Source organism: Oxyura jamaicensis, chromosome 9 (assembly GCF_011077185.1).
Source record: "Oxyura jamaicensis isolate SHBP4307 breed ruddy duck chromosome 9, BPBGC_Ojam_1.0, whole genome shotgun sequence".
NCBI classification, from domain to species: Eukaryota; Metazoa; Chordata; class Aves; order Anseriformes; family Anatidae; genus Oxyura; species Oxyura jamaicensis.
Genome location: NC_048901.1, coordinates 24,470,588 through 24,492,297, shown reverse-complemented (window position 1 = coordinate 24,492,297; position 21,710 = coordinate 24,470,588). Strand labels below are relative to the sequence as shown.

General features: G+C 51.5%; 1 protein-coding gene across 3 annotated transcripts in view; it reads left to right on the top strand.

The window, feature by feature from the left end:
• The window catches only part of TIPARP (TCDD inducible poly(ADP-ribose) polymerase), a 27,337-nt gene extending 6,034 nt beyond the window's left edge, over positions 1–21,303 (top strand). The window contains exons 1-7 of one of the 3 annotated variants that reach the window (XM_035334438.1): positions 24–200; positions 864–1,114; positions 1,720–2,720; positions 14,938–15,106; positions 16,131–16,312; positions 19,691–19,966; positions 20,560–21,303. In XM_035334438.1, coding sequence (XP_035190329.1) covers positions 1,783–2,720; positions 14,938–15,106; positions 16,131–16,312; positions 19,691–19,966; positions 20,560–21,007 — 2,013 coding nt within the window. In that variant the 5' untranslated portion in view covers positions 24–200; positions 864–1,114; positions 1,720–1,782 and the 3' untranslated portion in view covers positions 21,008–21,303. Of the gene's footprint in view, positions 1–23; positions 201–863; positions 1,115–1,719; positions 2,721–14,937; positions 15,107–16,130; positions 16,313–19,690; positions 19,967–20,559 lie in introns of those variants that run through there. The other 2 variants (XM_035334437.1, XM_035334439.1) reach the window with 2 other exon arrangements.
• Positions 21,304–21,710: the final 407 nt, after the last annotated feature.

Below are 21,710 nucleotides of genomic sequence, written 5' to 3'. Positions count from 1 at the left end.
CCCCCCCCCAGGAGTCTGCCCGCGACCGGGGGTGGCGGCGTTGGCCCGCCCGCAGCGGCCCCGGCGGCAGCGCCCTGCCGGGAGCGGAGCGGGGCCGGGCAGAGCCGAGCCGAGCCGGGCCGGGCTGGGCCGGGCAGAGCCGGGCCGTGCCGAGCCCCCTCGCGGGCGGCGGGGCCGTGCCGCCCCCGCTGAGCCAGCCGGTAGGTGTGCGCGGGGCGGCTCTCGGTACCCTACCCCTTTCCCCCTGCCTTCCCCCTGCCTTCCTCCTACCCCTGCCTTCCCCCACCCCGTCCCCATCCCGCGGGTGCTGGGCTCGCTCCCAGCGAGGAGCAGGAACCGCGGGGCCGGTGCGGAGGGGCTGGGATCCCCGCCGGGGGGTCTGCTTGTGCCGGGTGCGTTGCGCGAGCGGGGCACCGCGCTCGGTGGCTGCTGAGGTCGCTTCTAAATAGTGCCGGGGGACGGATGTGAAACGGCTGGAATGAAGCAGGCAGCCCTGCTGTCGCTGTGCCCGCCGCCTGCGGTGTGTAGAGGCGCTGGGAGGCTCAGCTCCCTAACACAAAGTAAGCGCGTGGGCAAACCGGTGTTGAAATAGCGTTGGAGGCACAGCTGAGCGAGACCCTAAGTCACAGTGGCGCTGAGCCTGGGCACGGGGAGGCGAAGCAGCTGAGGGGGCTGACGCCTCTGGAGTTACCTGAAGGTTTACGGTACCCCTAGAGCGTTCCCTGCTATGTCTGTGCAAGGATAAGAGAGGTTCGATAACGTTGGAGCTTGCTTTTGCTGGCAGATATGCTGTCGGCTTTAAACTTAGGGGCAGGAAGGCGGAGAGGTCCAGCTTCTCTCCTTTTTCCTGGCTGTCCTGACAGTGCCGTTTCCCAGGGCAATGCGAAAGCCTCGTAGCGCGTGTTCCAAAACAGGGGAGACTCGGTGAGAGATTTTCCGGAGCAGATCCTCGGCAGTAAGAAAGGAATGCCAAATTGTGTCAGTTTTCTGAGGTTTGGGGTTGCAGTGGGCAGGCGCGGTGCTTGGAATGCGCTGACCAGGAAGTGATCCTCCGTGGGCTCCGCGCCAGGCTTGGAGGCTCCGGGCAGGGCGAGCGGAGAGGGTCTAATTAAAGGTAATCAAATGTTACGTGACTCCTGATTAGCAGGCAGACGGCTTGCTCTCCGCTGACCTACCAGACGTACCATTTATTTGTGCTCCAGAAAAAAGAAAACATTACTTCTCATCTTAGGGCTAATTGGGTTTGTCTCCGTGCCCGAGTTGCCGGCCGCCCTTTGTCTCCCTCACCCCCTGCGGAGGTTGGCAGGAGGCGAGCAACTCGGCCTGCTGTCGGGGCTGCGTTTGAGGGGGACACAGAAGTGACCAGCTCGGTGCCTGCTTTTGTGGCGTGTAACGAGCCAAAGTGCTGCTCGCTAGTGAGCATCACCGCGGGGAGGAGGGCATCGCCCCAGCCCCCTTCCTGCCCCCCTTCGGGACCGTGTGTGCGTGCCTGAGTGTCTCTGAGATCTCATGTGTGAGGAGCTGATGAGTGTGTGTTTGGGATTAATTAGCCGGAGTTTAGCTGGTTTCATGCTTTACGTGCCTAGGGGCTACCCGCAGTCACAGAGAGGGGAGGAGTTTTGCTGTTGCTGGCTCAAAATCCTCTCCAGGGGTGATCTTGTTCGTGTCAACCATGAGCAATTAGAGAGATTAACTGTCTTGTTTTCCTTTCTGCCCTAGATTGATTCTGGTGAGGCTCTGGGACATTTGAAAGTGATTTGGAGAGAGCAAAGTCTGTGTCTGATGGACACCGAAGCCAAGGCAGCGTGTGCTGTGCCGCAGGCTCACTGCCCAGGAATGAAGTGCCCTCCTCCGGAGGACTTTCCTCCTCAGATCAGGCTGTCGGAGAAGATTCCACCAGTGAAGCCTTGCTTCAAGAAGAAGCAGCAAGTGCAGAAGAGGCTGGACACCCAAACTCTGCGCGCCTTGCGGCCAATCTTTACCAGTTTGCTGGGAGCTGGGACCCTGGACAGGGTCTTTGTGCCCCGAGGCCAGGGTGGAGGTCATAGTGGCTTATGTGAACCTGCTGTGAAAAAGACCCTGGAACTCAGTACTTCGTGCCCCCAGCCAGAAAGTAACGTGGCCGTGCTGGTGCCCACAGCCCCAGGTGTGCAGACCCAGCTGCCGGGGGCTCATCCTGCTCCTGGGCATCCCGAGCAGGAGGTGCAGGCAGGGGAGCGAGGCCTCTCCTCAGAAACTCCTCCTGGAACCGCTGCGGAGACAAGCGCTGAATCATTCCAGGATCACCCTTTGCACCCACCTCCTGGCGATGGCGCGGCTTGTCCTTTGTTCCCAGACAAGCTTCTGGAAAGCTACACCTCTGGCTTATTCCCGGAGAGCAGCTGTCCCGTGCAATGCGCTTCGAACCCAAGCAATAAATTCAGCGCTGGGATATTCCAGGATAAAAGTGAGGAGGCTTCTCTCGATTTGGTGTTCGAGCTCTTGAACCAGCTGCAATATCACACCCACCAGGAGGATGGGATAGAAATCTGTGTGGATTTTCTCCAGGGCGCTTGTGTTTATGGCAGTGATTGTCCCAAACACCACACGGTGCTGCCCTATCACTGGCAGGTGAGGAGGACAGCAACTCAGAGCTGGCAGAGCGTCACCAACGATTCCCAGGAGCACCTGGAGAGGCTCTACTGCAACCCTGACAACGACAGGATCAAAGTGAAATACCGGTAGGTGCCTGGCTTTGGTTCCTCACTAGCAAAGGGTGCTTAACCACGCGGCGGTGCAGACGTGTAGGAGGTTATGCCCTCTTTGTCCTGTATACAAGTGTTTTCCAAAGCTTGTCGCGATGTTGCCTTAAACGTGTCCGAGAAGTTCGCTACGGAAAATTCTTGTGTGCCTCTTAAAGCCGCTATTTAGAACTGGGAAGTGCTCTTTGGAGCAAAAGGAGTTGAGGCGTGTGAAATGAGACAACCTCCATCCTGTAGGAATGGAGGGAGTTGGCAGAGACTTGTGCAACGTTGTGCTCGTTGCTCACGTTCCTGGTGAGTCTCTTCTCTACTAGAAGGTGGTAGCAGGAGCGAGGCTTTGCAGTGGCTGGACAGGGAGGATGCGGCAGTGCTGTCACGGGGAGTCCAGACTGAATCTGGATCCAGACTGTCCACGCGCTCCGTGGGGGCCCAATCGCATGCTGAAAGCTGCGGTTAGGTTGGTGCTGGGCGAAGTTCCTCGCCTGCAGCTTCCCCGTGGCTGCTCCCTCGGGGTGACGTTTCAGTTAGGTCGCTAGGCATGACCTTAACAGCGCGTTCAGAAGTGCTGCCTTTCTATTTAAGCATCGTCCTCTAAAAATGTTAACCTGCATTCAGAGGTCTTGTCCCCTCTGCACGTCGTGGGGTTCTCTAATCTCAGAAAATGACTGAATGACCCGGGAAACCCGGGTTGTTTGTTATCAATTTAGGCTTGTGCCGGCGCCCTGAGATCAGAAACAAACCAGCTTCAGTGCTGTACCGCCGCTTCCCTTTTGAATGGGAGCAGCGAGCGCCGTGTTTATGGGTTCATCAGGTGTGTGTGGTCTGTGCTCTGAGCGCGGGGTGTAGGCTCCGGTTCTGAGCTCTGAATCGTTTCTTCTTCTGGAGGAAGTAAGAACACCCATCTCTCGTACCCCGTCTGCCCTGCCGTGCCCTGCGAGCCTGGTGCTGCTCGCTCCAGCAGCAGTCAAGGTTCAGAGACACTTCTTGGGTCGCAGGGGGAACTGCGAGTTTGTCTTTGCCATCCAAGTCCTTGTGGATGTGTTCTTGTTGCCACTTCTTCCTTCTGCTTCCTGAAGAATTATATCCCTCTGTCCTTCGTGTTTTAGGGCAGAATGATTTTGTTTTCGTTTCCTGTTAGGTGTCAGAGACCCAGCCTAATGCTCCGTGTGTCCGAGTCCTTGCATGCACCTAACCGGGCGTTGGGGTGGGCACCAAATCTCAGCTCCATCAGCCTGCAGATTCATCCCTTTGCCCTGGAAAAAATGCACCAGTCTGACTTAAAATCTTGTAACTATGCAGCAGATAAACTTCACTATTATTTACAACAGAGACACCTCCATTTTTTCCAAATATTTGAAAAGATTTCTGAAAACAGAACAGCAAGTGTCGGTATGAGAAAAGCCTCCGCAAGTAATTCGAGTTTGAGCTCTGTGCAAATAAGCAAAATGGTTTTTGTGCTGTTTTTCCTGGAGCGTGTCTCGCAGCCTGTTGCTACACACACGCTCTACCTGCTCCCAGCACGGAGCCCAGCGTGATGAACCTGAAAGGAAGCAGAGCTCCGCAACTGCTTACTCATCGCATCCCCCGCCTGGAACGTTGGCTGAACCCGCCGGCCGCCCTCAGCTCATTTTGCAGCTTTCCAGCCTGGTGAGTGAGTGTTTTGGCCTCTCGGTACCCCGAGTTTCTGCCCGAGCTGGTCGGGAAGCAAGGCGGCAGGGCTGCTGCAGGCACGTTGCGTCCTGTCACCGGGACGCAGGCGGGGACGCAGCGGGGGCCCAGCAGGCGCCGAGCGCTGCAGCAGGGCGCCACCGGGGCAGGTTCTTCGAGCACCCTATCGTGCTCGCATGCAGGGTTGGAAGGCTGCTGCAAACTCATCGCATCTTCTCCTGGAATAATGAGCTGCCAGGTCTGCAGCTCCTGGAGAGATTCACCCTCAGAGAGCTGCGTGTCCCCCGCTCGGTACCAGCGGGAACCCAGAAGCGAAACTTTTTCAGACTGAGCTGCTGACTGCGAGCCTTGAACCCGATACGCCTGAAACTGCACGTGGCTTTCAATGAGATCTGGAGCTGGGGGAAGATGTTTTCCTGTGCCTTGTGGTGAGTTCCCTCTCGCGCCGTGCCATCCCCTCCCCTGCGGCCGGGCCAGGTTTGGGCCGCGCGTGCCTCCCGGTGCCTTTACTGGCGGTCACGGCAGCAGAAAGCAGCTCGGCCTCCCCCTGTCCCCGGGCTGTTGTGTCTCCTGGCAACCAGATGCAGATAGCAGCGTGCCCGCCGTGCTGCGAGGCTCGCAGACGTGCTGGGACAGCTCACGGTTCGCATGGTTACCGCATTATTTGGCTAGAGCTATTAATCTCTTGTGGTCAGACTCGCTGTGCAGGCCTATCTCTCCAGATTGCATGCGATGAGGAAACGTCTGCTCAGCGCGCTGCATGTCCAAGAAAGGCCATGCCGAAGCCGGCCTGACTGATAGGCAGCGGGTGGGAGTTGTTTGGTCGCCTTTGTTGTAAACACAGTTCGGATGGCACGAGGGCTGCAGGCTGCGTGCCCCGCACCGTCCCGGCGTGCTGCCCCAGCGAAGTGGGAGAGCAGAGCTCAGCTGGAGAGTAAGCTCCACACTCAAACAGGATGTTCTTCAAGTAGCTATCGCTACAGATCTTTCTTCGTGTCGGTGTTACTGAGACGAACGATGTCAAGCAAACATTCACACGCTGCCTCCCCCTTAGGGGACCTGGTCTCAGAGCAGGAGTAGTGGTGACCCCTCCTCAGTCACTTTGTAACAGGTTGCCTGGGCTGCTCCCTCCTTACAGCTTGGCCTCAGACTCAATCTCAAACTTCATCACAAGCTGTATTGTTGCTCTTTTAAATCTCATCAGGTAGTTCCAGCCGAACACCAGCCCGTCTAAACAAACGGGGATGTGAGCAGGTTGCACTACCTACACGCACGCCGTTTTCTTTGTGCACGAGAGGAGAGGCCCTGGAGAAGTTCCAGCTTGTCGCTAAGTGTTTGGGAGAACAATGCCAAGTGTCGCTTTGCAGCGTGAGAGCACCCTTCTGTGATATTCTGAGATACCCGTCAGGAAGGGAAGCGCTTGGCTGCAGAGCTCAGCAGGTTTTCCCTGTGCACATGCACCTGTCCGATCGTGCATACGCTGCTTTTCAAAACAAGCAGCCTTGCAGGAGGATTTGTTTAAAACAACCGTGCGGTTCCTGACCCTCAGATCCCCCTCTTTGGCTGAAATCCCCCCCTCGGCCATCCCTGCGTGCCCGGGGAGCTGCAGCCCCTGCTCAGCTGCGTGCGCCCGGCGTATCCCAGCTCTCACAGAACGACGGCTCCTCGGAGGTGTTGATTGTGTTGTTGGTGTTTTAATGTAGCGGTGCTCTATAAAAATAGAAATACCCTGAAACTGGCTAAAATGTACTAGTTCGGAACACAACCTTCTGCAGCCCGTCTCTGCAGTCTGAGGCCCTGTGGTTGCCCGGTTCCTTTTCCGCCCACCTACATCTGTCTTTGCTCTAAATAAAGCATCAGCCTCGCTGCCCAACTGCAGGCAGGTTCTGTGCAGGACTAAAAGCCTCTCTTTTCATCGCGTGTGTGTGTTACGAAATGATTCCCCATAGCTGGAGAGCGCAGGCCAGAAGCATGGCCGCAGCCAGGAGAGGCAGGCGGGACACACGGCACGTGTCCTGCCAAGGCAAGGGACAGCGAGAGGAGCGTGTGCAGGAAACGAGGCTTCCTTGAGGCGTCCTTCGCTCTCGGGTTCGTGCCGCGGCCCGTTCCTGATGCTGTCAGGATGTGCCTCTGATTCCGGAGTCAGGCTGGGCGCAGTGGAAGCACGTCGGTCGTTCAGGGACTACTGCACGTGGTCTGACGTATGGCACGTGACGTTTGGGAAGTTTTCTGTCTGACCCGCACAGCTGTCAGTTATTGGTAACAGCGGAGGTGAGAGAGCAGCTGAAATTCGCCGCGCCTTGTGACTGCGTGCGGTGTTCCGTGAGTACGCACAGCTGAGCGGCTCTGAACGTCTCCTAGTTCCCCGCTAGAAGGAATGCAAAGCAGGGCCCCTAAATAAAGAGCACGTGAAGTGTTTTTAGAAGCGTTTGCCTTGTGCTTTACACCAGCGTGCTTTCAGAAGGACAGACGGGGAGCTGCCCAGACAGACCGCACAGAGGAGGTGCTCGCAGGTAACCTGGCCCCTTTCGTTAGGGGAACAGAAAGAGGCGGCTGCAGTCATTGGCCTAGCGAGAGCAGTGGTGGTGGAGGTCCTGCCCAGCTGGCACGTGTCTGTGTGGAAGGCAGCGTGAGTCTGGGCTGAGTAATAACCGTAAGACGTGCTTCTTGGCGTCGGGCGTGTGAAGAAGTCTCCTTTCTGGGATGCTGCCTGGGGAGGATGTGAGACAAAACATCTGGATGGCATTCGGAGACCGAAACACCTGGAGCAGTGGCTGCTAGTGCAGGTCAGACTTGGCCTGTCCATGGTCGTGTTCCGTGGAGCCTGGATGGAGCTGGTACAGTTTCAGTATTTATCATCAATCTCAGGGTGCTTCTCGGTGGTTAGCTCCTGAGATTGGATAACATTGTAAGGCAGAAACAAGCTCAGGTGTGTGTGTGCTGACAAGCTTTGCAGAGTGGGCTGCAGACCGCATCAAAATTAGAGTGCCGGCGCTGCCGCTGTGTGAAAGCAAGCACCGCTCTCAAGCAGTTTGGGAGCCTGCTCCTGTCTGTGCTCCTATCACGAGCTGTGCTCCTGCTGCCTCCAGAACAAATCCCATGGACCCCTGACCCCAGAGAGCGCATAAAGGAAGAAAAAAGAGCCTTCTATTCAGTACGCTTCCAAATTTACACTGCCAGGGTGGTGTAAAAGTCGCTGAATTTGTAGCAGAAACCCTGTTTGTGTTGCTACACACATAGCTAGTGTCTCGTGCCTTCCCAAGCGCTAAAATCGCATTTGCTCCTAAAATGTTGTGAGTAACAGCTCGGGGTCGAATAGCTTAGTCCCTCACGGCGCCCTGCAGCAGCAGCAAACTGAGCCGATGGGCTTTACAGCTGCTTTGTGCCCTTGCAGCCAAACCAAGATCCAGGCCGAAGGCCCTGGGTGGAACATCCTCACCCGGCGTGGCCAGGGCGCCTCTGAGAGCAGCACGCTGCCTCGGCAGGGGCATCCCTGCTGCAAAGAGAAGCTGAAACTTGGTTCAGGTTACGAAATGCGGTACGTGCAGCAGTCCTGGGAAGACGTGAACGTGTTTGCCATCCTTACTGCTTTGTTAGCGCCCGGCAGCAGCTCACCCTAAGGGACCACGTTGCCCCAGCAGCCCGCTGGCCGCCCGGCAGAGGCTGCCCGCGAGGGGAGGGAGGCAGGAGCAGCCCGGGCGTGCTCTGGGCACGGCCTGCCTGCTGCACGCCCTGATCCCGAGCTGGGGCCTGTGTCTTGCCAGCTCCGTTGCTGTAGTGATGGAAAAACATGGGTTGTGTGTTTGTTTGTTTGTTTTCCGAGGCTGGAGCCCGTAGCCGCGTGGTCAATCTCTGTAGCACCTTTCTCTCTCCTGTTTCTTCCTTACCATACATCTGCTGCGTTCCTTACACAGAGGGAAGCACTGCCACACAGGAGGGGACAGATTAAGTGAAACAGTGAACTCATTTCCTGCCCTGTCACCTGCTGCCCCTCTCGTTTCAGTGACAGAACACCGGGGAGCGATAAGATCGAGGCTGCGGGCTCGTGTTTACCAGCTTGTGTTGGTCCTCGCCCCGGCGCGCAGCAGTGCTCCGTGCAGGAGGGGTGCTGCTTTCTTTTCCCAGACGTGTTCCTCTCAGCAGGGGCCAAGTGCTAGCTGGGCCCGTGCTTCCCTTCCTATGGCATCAGCGCGGGTTCTGAGGGGAGCACCTTCTGGCTGCAGCCGTCTAAGATCTGCTGTTGGTTTCTCCACCTGCCGGCACCTTTGCTTAAAAAGAAAGCTCTCGCTAAGACTCTCGTTAGCCTTGGTGTGCGTTCAGCTTCACGCGGTGCTCGGTTGCCTCTCGCCTCCCAGCTGGAGCCGCGCTACAACCTGCGGCCTCGAGCACTGCTGGCTGAGTAAGGGGAGCTGCTGCTGCTGTGGGGTCAGCAGGCAGCGTGCAGAGCTGCCGTACGCCTCCTGTAGTAACCGAGTTGGCTCTGACGAGCTCTGCAGGCTTCAGTACTACAGGTTTACGTACCTCGATGGGTCTCTCAAGTTCGTTTGTTCCCCTGAGTGCCTTTCAGGTTGTTGCTATTGCAGAGAGGAACTGGCTTAGTCATAGAGAGAAAATCAACAGTTTCATCATCTCAGTCGTGTTCGGCGCTCGGTCGTGCTTTGTATCACAGCTGTTCTGATGGGAACCGAGTTTCATTTCCTGCACCAACCTTTGTTGATCACTCCGGTTCTTTTTTTTTTCTGAACTCAGTTTGCGGTAAGACTCATGACATGTAACTGAACTTAGGAGAAGAGTTTGAAACCGCACGCGTTTCCAGAGCATTTACAAAAGCTGTTTCTTCTAGCCATCCATTGGTACATCAGATGAAGGTTCTGCAACTCTTACAAAGTGGAAAGAGCATAGAAGATGCACACGACTGAAGTTCTTCAGCAGAACGCAAGGCAAAGTGAACCCAAGCCATCCTTATTTTAGCAGGCTACCTTCATCACCCCAAAGGCATTCCTGTTATAACTTGCTGCCCAGTTCGGTGTCCCGAGGAGCTGTGTCCCTGTGTCGGGTCTTACCGTTAGGGTACAGAGAGCACCTAGCTTACCCGGGGAGCCAGGTTCTGCTTTTGAGGGCCCTTGTGGAATTTTGTTTTGAACCGCTGCTGTTACACAGCACCAAATTTGGTTTTCTTTGTGTGCTGTACTCTTACTAGGGCTCAATATGCTTATTCTTTTAGTGAAAATAATTCCATTGAGCTGCTTTATTTTATAAACAGACCTTTATTTGGTTAGTCTTTGAGGAGGAGTTCTTAAGAAATCTCTGTTCCCACCTCTTGCAGATCGGCTGCATGATTTTGGAGAAGCTGTGTAAGTGTCTCCAGGGGTAAAATGGGGATAGCAATCTCTGCTGCAGAAGCAGGAAGCTTTGTGGTATTTGCAGAGAAGTTCAATAAATTTTAATTTGGAAACACTGTACAAAAAAAAAAAAGTGTTGTTTTTATTACTCATTTCGAGCTGTCCTGCAGCTGGTTCCTGCTGCAGCGCACACAGTAACGCTTTGTCCCACCGAGGCACCTGAAGCCTGCCCGCTCTCCCAGACACCTGCCGAGCCGGCGGCACCGTCTCCTTTCAGCTTTTCCCCCGTGTGTCCGGGTGCTGCCGTGCCATCTCTGCAGCCCCGTGAGCACCGGCACCGCCATGGGCACGGAGCTGTGCCTCAGAAGAAGCTGGGCGTTGTGCTGCGGGGAAGGTAAAGCGATGTTACGCTAAAGAACATTTCAGACGTAACCTTGAGCGTCCGGCAGGCTCTTCCCGAGTCCCAAACTTGGGGTCTTTGTCCCGTATTTAGGCCGCGGGCAGCCGAGAGGTGCAGTTGTCACGGTTGCTTTCGTCACCGGTGTCTGAAGGCTGCGAGCAGCAGTGTGATCACGCAATCACCCGCTGCAATCACAATTCATTTTTTTCCATGGCTTCGCATTATATAAGCTGGTAATAGGCTTTTTAATGTACTGAGGAAGTGCTTAAACTGAAGGGCTATTATTAAACAACTGCTAAATATATTTCAGGACCTCAGAGCTGGAATGCCAGCAAGTGTTGTAAGCTGAAAACGTGAGCACTTCTGAACAGAGCCAGGAACTGTTAGCGCAAATAAATGAGGAAGTAATCTGTACTTTATGTAATTTAAGATTGTTAGCAAAAGAACGCGGTTCCTTCTTCCCAGTATTATAAATGATCCCCCCCCAAATCAGGCAGTGTGGGGGCACATCATGTATTTTTCATATGCAGTCACTTAGGTAAATGCATTTGTCTAAAATGTTCAGCTGTATAAAATAATGCATTGTTACCCTAACCAAAGCTAGGTACAAAGTGAGGGGGGGTCAAAAGCATATGGTACCAAGTTTTAAACTGTCAGAAATCTCTTGGGCCTGTTTTTTTCCCCGAGGATTAAGGGGAGCCCCCCAGGGTTCCCTCTGCAGCTCTTCCCCGAGGAGGGCCCGTCGCTTCGGCTAACAGGCACGCAGCGATGGCTGCTCAGAAATGCTCTGACCTTTACAGGCAGGCAGAGCCATCATTTCTGTTTCGAAATGAGAAGACACGAACGCTTCACGTGTTGTGTTCAAATCCGGAGCGTACAGACGTGCTGGGCACAGAGCGGGCCGAGGGGAGGCCTCGTGGCGGCCTGCAGCTCCCTCACGGGGAGCGGGGGGCAGGCGCTGGGCTCTGCTCCCTGGGGACAGCGACAGGAGCCGCGGGGATGGCGTGGAGCTGGGACAGGGGAGGGTCAGGCTGGGCGTTAGGGAAAGGTTCTGCACCCAGGGGTGGTCACCACTGGGACAGGCTCCCAGGGACGTGGGCACAGCACGGAGCTGCTGCAGCTCACGGGGCGTTCGGACAGCGCTGTCACACGCGGGGGCTGGGCTTTGGGTGCTCCTGTGTGGAGCCAGGGGCTGGATTTGGTGACCCTTGTGGGTCCCTTCCAGCTCAGGGTGTTCTGTGGTTCTGTGGCTCTAAGAAGGGCTGGCGATCAGCTGTTGGGTGGTTGATGCCCAGGTTTGCGTTGCAGTGACCTGTCAGAGCGTGTTGGGGAGCAGCGAGCATCCTGCCCGCCTCCGTTTGCTTGCAGGGACGTGGATGTGATGGAGAGGAGGCGTAAACAGAGCCGCAAAAACGTCAGCAATTCCAACCAGCAGACAGAATCGCTGCAGGTTTCAGCAGTGAGAGAAGCAACTTGGCACGGTCTGTACAGGTTTCACAGAAAAATGCTCAGCTTTCAGATGAACTCTTTGCAGCGTGAGCTCCCATCAGCTGCCAGCTCAGAGTCTCACGAGACGGACGGGTACAACTCAGCTGTAGCAGGGTTTTATTTGCTGTAGGAAATAAGCTTACAGCAATTTGTTTTACTGGATCTGTACGTGAAGTGCTCACGTTGTTAGAGCGCTGCTAGAAGAAAGCTGCACAGAAACCCGACGGTTCCTCGCTTGCTTTGCGGTTAGAAAGCACGCGCACAAAATTCTCTTGAGCATGCACCAAGTTCTGGGAGTTTGTCCCGGATCCGGCCGAGATCGACTTGCTCCGCAGTAAAAGCGTGAGGAAAAGCAGCCTCATACTGCGTTCGTCTCAAAAAACGTTTCTCCTTCCACAGGGTTCCCCCGCCGCGTTGCTCTGATTCTCGTTGCTCTGCCGCTTAGCTGCGTGTGCGTGCCGGAGGCTGCGTTTTAACGCAGTGAGGCACGTGTCAGAAATGCCCAAGTCGTGTATCAGCGGCCAGCCACGCTTCAAGTGCCTGCAGAATTTGTTTTCCAGTCTTCAGGATCGTGAAGACTTGTAACGTCTGGGGGTGTTAACCAGTGTGTGACTGTTCCTTGAAGTGTTCGGCGCGCCAGTGGAAAGCTTTTGTTGCGTTCAGAGTGTGCTTCAATTTTCAGATTCCCTTTCCTTTGCACTGCATTAGGACAAAACTGCTGCAGACATCTTCTCGTGATCTGTTCTGACCGTACCGCACGCAGTACAGAGTTAGAGCAGCACCACATAAACCTCCAGGTTACTGCCTCTGAAAGAAAATAACTTGCATGCAAAGACGAGCTTTTCCTTTTCTTTGCACTTCCTTGAGGGTCGCAGATCTTTGGGAGCTTGTCATGGTATGTGACTTGAAAATAGATCACAGGGAGAACAAATGCTTGAGCCGTGGGCTTGCACTGAGCAATGCCTTTCTGTGCAGCTGGCTAGTGCTTGTAGCACCTTGTCTGCGGGTCGTCACGCAGGGCTTGGGTTCCCAGGGGCAGCACAACCCCCGGGCAGGGAGTCCCTCTCTTCCCTTTGGAGGAGCAATACGACATCAAACTCAACTTGCTTTTTACCGGACCCTGAAATTCAGACTGGAAGCAGTCTGTGTGTCTTGGTAAAGAGCAAATGCCCCGAAAGCAGCGTTAACGTGTACTTGTGAAGGAATTCACTTCCAGAATCACACTTGTACTGTCTGCTACCTAGAAACCCAGCTTGGTGTTGCAGAGGGATGACTTCCTCATGATTTCACACGTTGTGTTCAAATAAAGTCGATTGTTGTAGCCTGTTGTTAGGGAACCAAGTGGCTACGTACCAGGAAGGAGGGGTGACTGTTATTTTTTCGGAACAGAACATGTTTGGGTTTGTTTGGGGCTTTGTTGTTGTTCCGGTAGGACCTACGTATAATTTCAGTCCCTTCATACTGGGCATTTATTTTCATTAGTGCTCGTTTTCCTCCTGGTTAGATCCCTTATCGCCCGTATCTGGCGTTTGTCTCGGTCACGCTGCTGTGTTTGCAGGGAAGATGACAGCAGCCACATGAGGCTGGCTGCCGCGATGCATGGCCCTGAGCAGCGTGGGTGTCTGCGCTGCCGTCGCTCAAGGTGCAGGGTGGCACGTCGGGCTCCGCTGGGACACCGGGGCGCGGGGCGGTGACACGCCGCGGGTCCTTAGGGCACAGCCCCTGCTCACGGGGTTGTTTGCCCTGCGCTGGGGTTCCGGCTGCGCTGGCTGCGTGCAGCTTTGGTGCAGGTAGGAGCAAACTGTGAAACCTGCCGCAGGTTTTAAGCGATGGCGGCGTCTTGACAAATCTTTCAGTTTAATGAATGCTGCTCCGTGACAGTTCTTAGAGACGCGTGGGTTTTGTGTCTGAAGAGCTGTAGACAGAGCTCACGGAGCTTACGTTCTTAGGACATTTGGTTCGACTTCGGAGACTGTTCAGTATCTGTAGGCCTACCTAAAAAATATGGGAGACGGAGTAATCTGAATTTGCTCAGGCAGCATCGGGTGAAATCCCCTGGCCGGGGCTCACAGGAACAGGACACGTTGCCTCTTCGTGCGTGTCAGGAAGCGCTCGGTGCTTCCAGCCGTGCTTAGCCGTTCACAGACCCAAGTGCAATGAAATGGAGAAAGCAGCCACGAAGGACACTTCCAGCTGGTCACGTTGTAAGGATCGTACTCTCCGTTGGTTTCTGTGAGAACGGTACAATGCAACGCCTCAGCGACTGTGTGAAAGCTAGCGAAGCCACATCGTTCTCAAGCTGATCGGTATTCCTAAACTCCCATGGATGTGTAGAGCCGCTGTCACTTGATGCGGCCGGCTTCGTGCACAGTGTTGGATGTTTATGGCACGAGTCTGCCAACTTTTTCAATAAGCTTTAGATTTCAAGTATCAGCTTTATTTATGTTGCTGTTAAGAGCCGAAAGAAAACATTTGATGTAGCCTCAAAAGGTGCATTTCCAGAAACGAGCGATTTGTGGCTGCTAGTGAGGGCAGTGAGCTGACAGCTTGTGGGGTCTGTAACACAGAAATTCTGCGGAGAGCATTAGCTTGGAAATACATGAATCCCAGTTCTAAAAACAAGAAAGTGTAGGGAATGGAAGCTATTACTATCATTTCTCTCCGTTTCTCTAGATTTCTTGTTCTAACTTCGTATTTGCTGCCAAAGCAGGGGTTCCCCTAGGTAAAGGGTAAACTCCCGTGTTCCTCATCTGCAGCTCCGGTTTGTTCCCGTGTCCTTCTGAAAGCGCCGGGCACTTCACGTGAAGTCGCGTATCGGCGTTGCTTCCTGCAGCACCAATGCAGCGACTTGGCAAGGGCCAGTATTCCTCAGCCTTGGCTCCGTAACAGCAGATCCATCATCTTTCATATTACGCTGCTTCTCCTCTGTTGCACGTGATGAAAGCCACTTGAACTCTCCGGCGGATTGGCAGCAGATGCTCCTCATCTGGAGACGTTTACCTTTGCTTTCCTTCCCCGAAGCGCTGACTTTCTCAGGAATAACCTTTGGAATACCGTGCAGCTGCTTCCTCAGTCCACTCGCGTGGTGTGCGCTCAGGTAGCGTGCTCCAAATGCCAAGGATCCGCGCCTCGCTGTGTGCGCGGCTCACGCACACGGAATAAATATCACCGGGTCAGGCCGGCGGTTGGTTTGGTCTTCTGCTTTCCCGTGCTGAAGGCCACGTTTCTCTTCACCGTTGTCCACGGGGTTGTTAATGGATTGCAGGCAGTGAGAGTTCTTTACTTCTCTTCTTTCCAGGGGACACGAGTTTTGGGTGGATTTGAACGTTATGAAATTATACGAAACTGCTGAGTTTGACCAAATGCGGAGGCTGTCCACGCCATCCTGCCCCAGCTCCAGCTCCAGCTACTACACGGTCTGGAAATACTTCTGCAGGGACCACTTCGTCTGGAGAGAATACTCCGAGGTATTTAATGCTTTCTGGAATCCTGCTTTTGGGTTGTAACCAAACCTGTACGTACAGGGTACACTACAAACTACATATATTTTTTCAGTGTGTTTCCTCTGTGAACAATTTGGAAAGTTCCTTGGAGTTATTGTTGAGCTAATCAAGCAGTTCGGTATTGAACATAGTTGGCAAAAGCAGCGCTACGAGGAGAGCTGTGCCCTGCTGTGCTGCGCCATGTGCTATCCCTGAGGTGCAGGGGCTGGCTGACTTGTCAGCTGTGGGAGCAGACTGGCCCACGTCAGTGCCGAGGAATTTTTCTAATCCTTAGAAATGAGGTTTTAAGGCAGGGGAGACAGCTATCTGCAGCCTTCTTTCTGCGTACCCCTACCAAAAACCTCATCAGTGTCTTCTAATTTTGGCAGTGCTAGATTTACCTCCACCAACGTAAATTACATCACGTGCTCCTTTTTCAAGCATCGTACTTACTTTGCAAGCATGGTAGGAAGCTTAAAGCAGAGTGCTGCGTACAGTCTGCGTACGGTCTGGGGACTGCAAATTAAAACTGAAAAGAGTCCAGAAGAAAGCACCACAAATAGCAAGAAGCTCAGGGTGTTTGACCCGCAAGAAGTTAAAAGATCTGTGTTTCTCTAGTGTAGGAAAACCAACAAAAACGATGAGAATGTATTACTACGGAAAAGATTGTTCTGCAGCAAACTTACGTTCTTCACGTTTAGCAAAGAAAGACAAAAAGCGAATGGAGTAATTTGTGGCAAGGGAGTTCCAGGTCAGACTCTGGGTCTAACACTCAACATGTAAAAACGTGATAGCATCAGAACAAATCACCCGGGAAAGTTGTGAAATCTGTCCTGTGGGAGATACTACAAACAAAACTGAACAGGCTTTGGTGGTCAGTGTGTTTCAGAGCAAGGGAAAGAGAGGGGAGGGGAGTAGAGTGGTAGAGGCACTCTTTGAGGTCCCTGGCAAAAATAGTGATTCTTGTACATGTAATTTACCACGCCTGTGTTTAATTTTCCTCAAACAGCCTGTTGTAAGATTGATAGAAGAAGCCAGCTGCCGGGGTCTGAAAGAGGTGCGGTTTGTTACCTGGCATAATCAGTACATCTTAAACATCAAAGATGGGTTCCAGCAAAACGCCTGCTTCAGAAGAGAAATCAAGAGGAGGCCCCTTCTGCGCTCGTGCGTGGTGCTGATGCCGTTCTTACAGTAGGTATCCCCGCTCTACGTGTCGGTGTGCCCAGCAGCATTGTACTCATTAAGGTGTGAGCAGGGAACAGGTATCACTGGGTGGGAAAATCAGAAGAAATAATAAAAAACGTTGGTCATATTGGCAACTATTTGCTCGTCACTTCTCAAGACAAATATTTTCGGAGGAACTCCTCTCTGTTGGGCTCTGTTACTTGAAGATTGTAACGTACCTTTTGGATCTCAGGCATCAGAAGCACAGATGTACTTTAAGTCTGCCAAACTATTGTCCAGCTTTCAGCATTTCACCCGCTATCACGGCTGCCAGGCCATCACTTCTAGGTCCCATAAAAAGGAGTGTTCAAAAACATTTCATAATTTTCCAGCACAATTAAAGCATTCCTTGTTTTTATTGTCATCTCCATGGGGGTGAACATGCTTGCCATCAAAGGCAGAGGGAGGAAAGTGTTGCATTGTAGTCATTTTTGATTACAACTCATAAAAATGCCATTTTTGTGATCTCACCAGCACAGCTGGAAGCATTATTGTCAGAGTTCAGTAGTTAGAAACACATTGTCCTGTTAGCGCGGGGGTGGAAGTCGTTAGTCTGACTGGCAACCCGGCGTGCTGGGCCAATCAAAGGAGCTTTAGCAGCTGCGTTAGGGCTGGAACGCTCGTTAGTGCTTTGTTGTTACAGCATCTAATTGGGAGGCGAGAGGGGGTTTGGTCAGAGCCTCAGCACAAGTGGTTAGAAACATCTTTGGATGCAGCTGTACAGGAGGAAAACCCAAAATTGTTAGAGAGATGCTTGGAGGATGTGAATGAAAAGACCAAACGTGAGCTCTCTTGTTACGGTGATTACAATTCTGATCTTAAAGTGAGGATTTCAGGTATTTTTCTGATGTTGCGCTAACAGTGACTGTTTTACTACACTTTAAGCCTCTGATTTGGAGAGATGCTCAAATTAGGCAATTTTAGTGGGGGTTTTACACCCATGAGTGTTGGCTATAACTATTCATGCCGTCTACCAAACCTATAAATTAAGCTCTGAAATTTCTGTTGTTCTGCAGGAGACCTGTTCGTAGTTTCTTTACCCAAAGGCCTTGTAGTTCTGATGTAAAAATCCAGCAGTTCTCAGTAGGGAACAAAAGAGTACTTTGAGAATTCATGGGACTGTCCTTAAGAAGTCGGTGTTTGCCTCTCCCTATCGCACAATGCTACCTGAGGGTTTTTTTCCCCAGCTGCTTAAATAAGTTATAAAATTGGAAAAGAATAGAAACAACAATGTGTGATAGTAGTTAACGAATGCCAACTTTTTAGTGCCTTCCCTTGTATAATAAATACTTACACTTCAGCCACACTAGTCAGAGAGCGAACAAAGTACACCAAAGGATGCGGTGCTTTTGTGGTGTTTACTGACTTATTAAGCCATAATTTAGAGCTAATTTGTGCTTGGTCTTCCAGTCTGAGTGTCAGTGCGTGAGGTGCTGCAGTAATACTTCTACCAGGTGACTTTGGGAGGAAAAAAAAGAACACCACGGTGGGATATCGTAGGCTGCTATTTTAGTACTCACTCAAAAAATCCATCTTCTGGGTTTCTTTTAAGCTATTGGTACACAGTGAGAAGAAGTTTGAGTTCAGTCAAATCCATGCAAATGAACTGAGGTCTCTTTTCAGCTTTGAACAGCAGGTGAAAGCCACGTGAAAAGTATTTTAAAGAGTGTTTGTGCTCTGCGTAGTGTGAGTGCTGTTAGAGCTCGCAGTCTCTGTTATCCAAATTAGATGTATCAAGTTAAAAATAGACTCCCCCCCTTTTTTCTAGACTTGAAAAGCTCAGAAGTGATCAGAAAATCACGTGAAATTATTTCTAGGTCACACAAAAACGAACACGAGGTTCTTTCAGGCTCGTGTGTCGGCAGCATCAAGAATTCTGGAAGGCGACCGTCATTGACATCTCTGTAGCAAAGCTGTGAACGCCCATAGAGTTGTTACTTCTCTAGGCAGTTCTGATGGCTTTGCAGAGAAAGCAGGCCAACAAGCATGGAAGACCAGCTGTGCTCTTTGGAGACAGGATTTGCCTTCTGTCTTCCGAGTCAGGCAGTGGTGAGCTGGCACCTCATAACCTTTCCTTCTGAGAGCTGCCTGCTTCTGATGGCCCGTCACCCGCTTGTCGCTGGTGGTTGGTCCTGGAATCGGTAGCACCTTCTCCTATAAGGGAGCACTTGGGTAAAATACTCATCTGGTGAGGGCTGAGATAATTCCTTGTATTCATGCAGCTTACAGGGAGCCTCACCAGCTTCAGCGTGAGCTGAAGATCTGTGTGCTTACAGTTTGAAACCAGAGCCTGAACCTGCAAGCTTTGCATGTTCAAAGTATTTCCATTGACGTAAGTGGGAGAACTCCAGTAAGTAAGGATTATTCAGCTGAGTACAGCTTGCTTGTTCAGATTATAATCAGGTGAACGTAAGCCACAAACACCACACTCTTTACCTAAATTTAGCAGGTTCAAAAGCATGACAAATTCCGCAGCGGTGCAGGTATTTAGTAAGGATGAAATCTTGCCTGTACCACAGTGTCCGCATCGACCTGGTTTTGCCAGGACGCATTCCCTTTCTGCTGTGCCCTCTGCTTTTCTGCCCTGAGCAGCAGAGGCAGCAGTTCCCCTCCTTCCTTTGCTGACCTCTTCTTACCTGGCAGCGCTCCCAAAAGGAGGGGCTGCTCCATCACATGAAAATAAGTAACTGCAAATGCAAATCGACATCTGGCCTGCGCAGATGAAAACAGGGAGAGCCTTCCTCAGCAGGATGCTGGGTCGTACTAAAAACGTATCATCTTCTCTTCCACGTCATGTCGTGAAATATATGCAAGTTCTGCCCGTAAAATGTTCTATAACAGAGATATTCCTTATTTGTACTGAGCAGGGAAGTCTATGTTTCTGTTCCTTGTATTGTGGTCTAAGGAAATTAAGCCAAGTGCTGCCAAATGATTCTTCTCTTCTTATCCTGTGTGTTAAAATGAGCTTAGGGTTATAAAGTAATTGTATTTGGTAGCGTTCTGCCTGCTCTGCAGTTTATCACCACCGCTCCACCCTTCCACCCCAGGATGTGAATGGTAAAGGTGATAACAGGCTTCTAAATCCCCAGCAGCCAGTAAGATTTTCCTAGGTGGGGCAGCACGCCTGAACGTCGTGGGTTTGCTATTGGCTTGGGTGGATGCAGGAGTGAAAAAGAAGAAATAGCTGGTGTGATTGTTCAGAACAAACACGAAGGTTATGTAAATTGTTACGGAACCAAGGAGAGCAGCGGTTGTTTAAGAAATGTTGGTAAACAAATAAATGTAATTAGAAGCGGATTGGCTTGGGAGTATCGAAGGACAAACTTCTTCTTCTTCCCATCCTAGGACTCTAGGTGGCAATTCTCCAGTACCCTCTCCATCAGCTGAACCAGTTTCCTCCCACGTCTTATCTCCAACTGCTGTTACCTCCCCAAACTTCTATCCCGAAACCTGGATTAGTATGGATCCATCTCAGGACTTCATCCAAGTGCCTGTTTCGAAGGAAGATAAAAGCTACAGAACCATTTATAACCTGTTTCACAAGACTGTGCCAGAGACCAAATACAAAATTTTGAAAATTCTGAGAGTGCAAAATCAGTTTCTCTGGGAGAAATATAAAAGGTAAGACAACGCTAATGCCGTTCTTTTACAATAGTAGAAAAATACCTCAGAATGGGTGATTCGGGCTGCAAAATACACATTTGTCATTGATTAGAATACATAAAACCCAGACTTCCTGAAGAAAAGCAGCATCTTCAGTTGAATACCTAAAAAAACGCTGAAAAACATCGTGTCCTGAAATTTCCTTTGTAAGAGCTTTGTAAGCTATTGGTAAGTTCTGGAAAATGTGTTTTCACGGAAACCTCCCAATAAATCTAGGATACCTGGCTGAAAACTGTTTCAGTTCACCTCCGGGCCAAATGAAGAGTAAGTAGTTTTCAAGCTGCTTTGCCTTTGCTGCTGGACAGACGACAGGCCTCCAGCAGGATCAGTTCAGGACCTTCCAAAAACACTAAATTCATGCAAAAGCTTTGTTTGAAAGCAGAAGACCAGTCTTGTTATCCACACAGCAATGCTTTCCAGCCTCCTCTGGCAGCTCCGGTATTTCAGAGGACAATACCGATGCCCTTTCCTTTAAGAGCTGCAGTGAATGCTGCTCTTTGTTTGCAGGTCCGCAGTGAGTACTCAGCTTCACTTTCCATTTTCTGTTCCAGGAAAAAGGAATATATGTCCAAAAAGATGACCGGGCTTGACAGGATAATGAACGAAAGGCATTTGTTCCATGGCACCTCCCAGGACGTGGTGGATGGGATCTGCAAGCACAACTTCGACCCGCGTGTCTGCGGGAAGCACGCCACCATGTTCGGACAGGGCAGCTACTTTGCCAGAAAGGCGAGCTATTCTCATAACTTTTCCAAAAGGTCACCCAAAGGAGTTCATTACATGTTCTTGGCTAAGGTGCTGACAGGAAGATACACGGTGGGCAACCACACCATGAGGAGACCTCCCCCCGTGAACCCGGGCAGCATTACCAGTGACCTCTACGACTCTTGCGTGGACAATTACTTTGAGCCTCAGATTTTTGTCATTTTTAACGATGATCAGAGCTACCCTTATTTTATTATCCAGTATGAAGAGGTTAGCAACACTGTCTCCATTTGAAAACCTGTGCTGCTAAATTATTCATTTTAATGAACTCTTATCAACACTTGTAGCGGTTTTTGTGTAAAAATAAATAAAAAAATTGAACGTTGCAGAGCTGAGTAAAATTACTTGCTTGCAAGGAGTTAAATCTAAACATATAGAAAGGAAGATCTGAAGTGACCAACTGTGCACTTGCTGTTTGATGATGTATGTGCAAATTGTAAATATTTTTCCATTGTTTATAGTTGAAGATCTGTGCCTTTTGTTATAAAACACTGTTTATTTATGTTAGTAAATATTCGTGTTTGAAGTTGTGTTTGGGTGCATACTTTTGGTTGCATTTTGTGCATATCGCAGTTACTAAAATCTGGCCTTAAATCTCAGGGATGGCCACTTCCAGATAGAATTGTGGAACCGTCTAGGTTGGAAAAGACCTTTGGGATCACTGAGTGCAACCACCGACCTGATCAGCTGTGTCCTGTCCCTAAAACGTGTCGCTCAGTGCTGCACTCACACATCTCGTCACGCCTCCAGTGATGGGGACTCCACCACCTTCCCAAGGCTTGGCCACCGCTGTGTGAAGAAATTCTTCCCTGTGTCCAACCTAACCCTCCCATGGTGCAACTTGATCCTGTTTCCTCATGTCCTAGATAATCTGAACCAGATAATTTTCATCCCAAGCACACCAAATGCGGGATGCTCCTAAGCAGTATTTTTATTG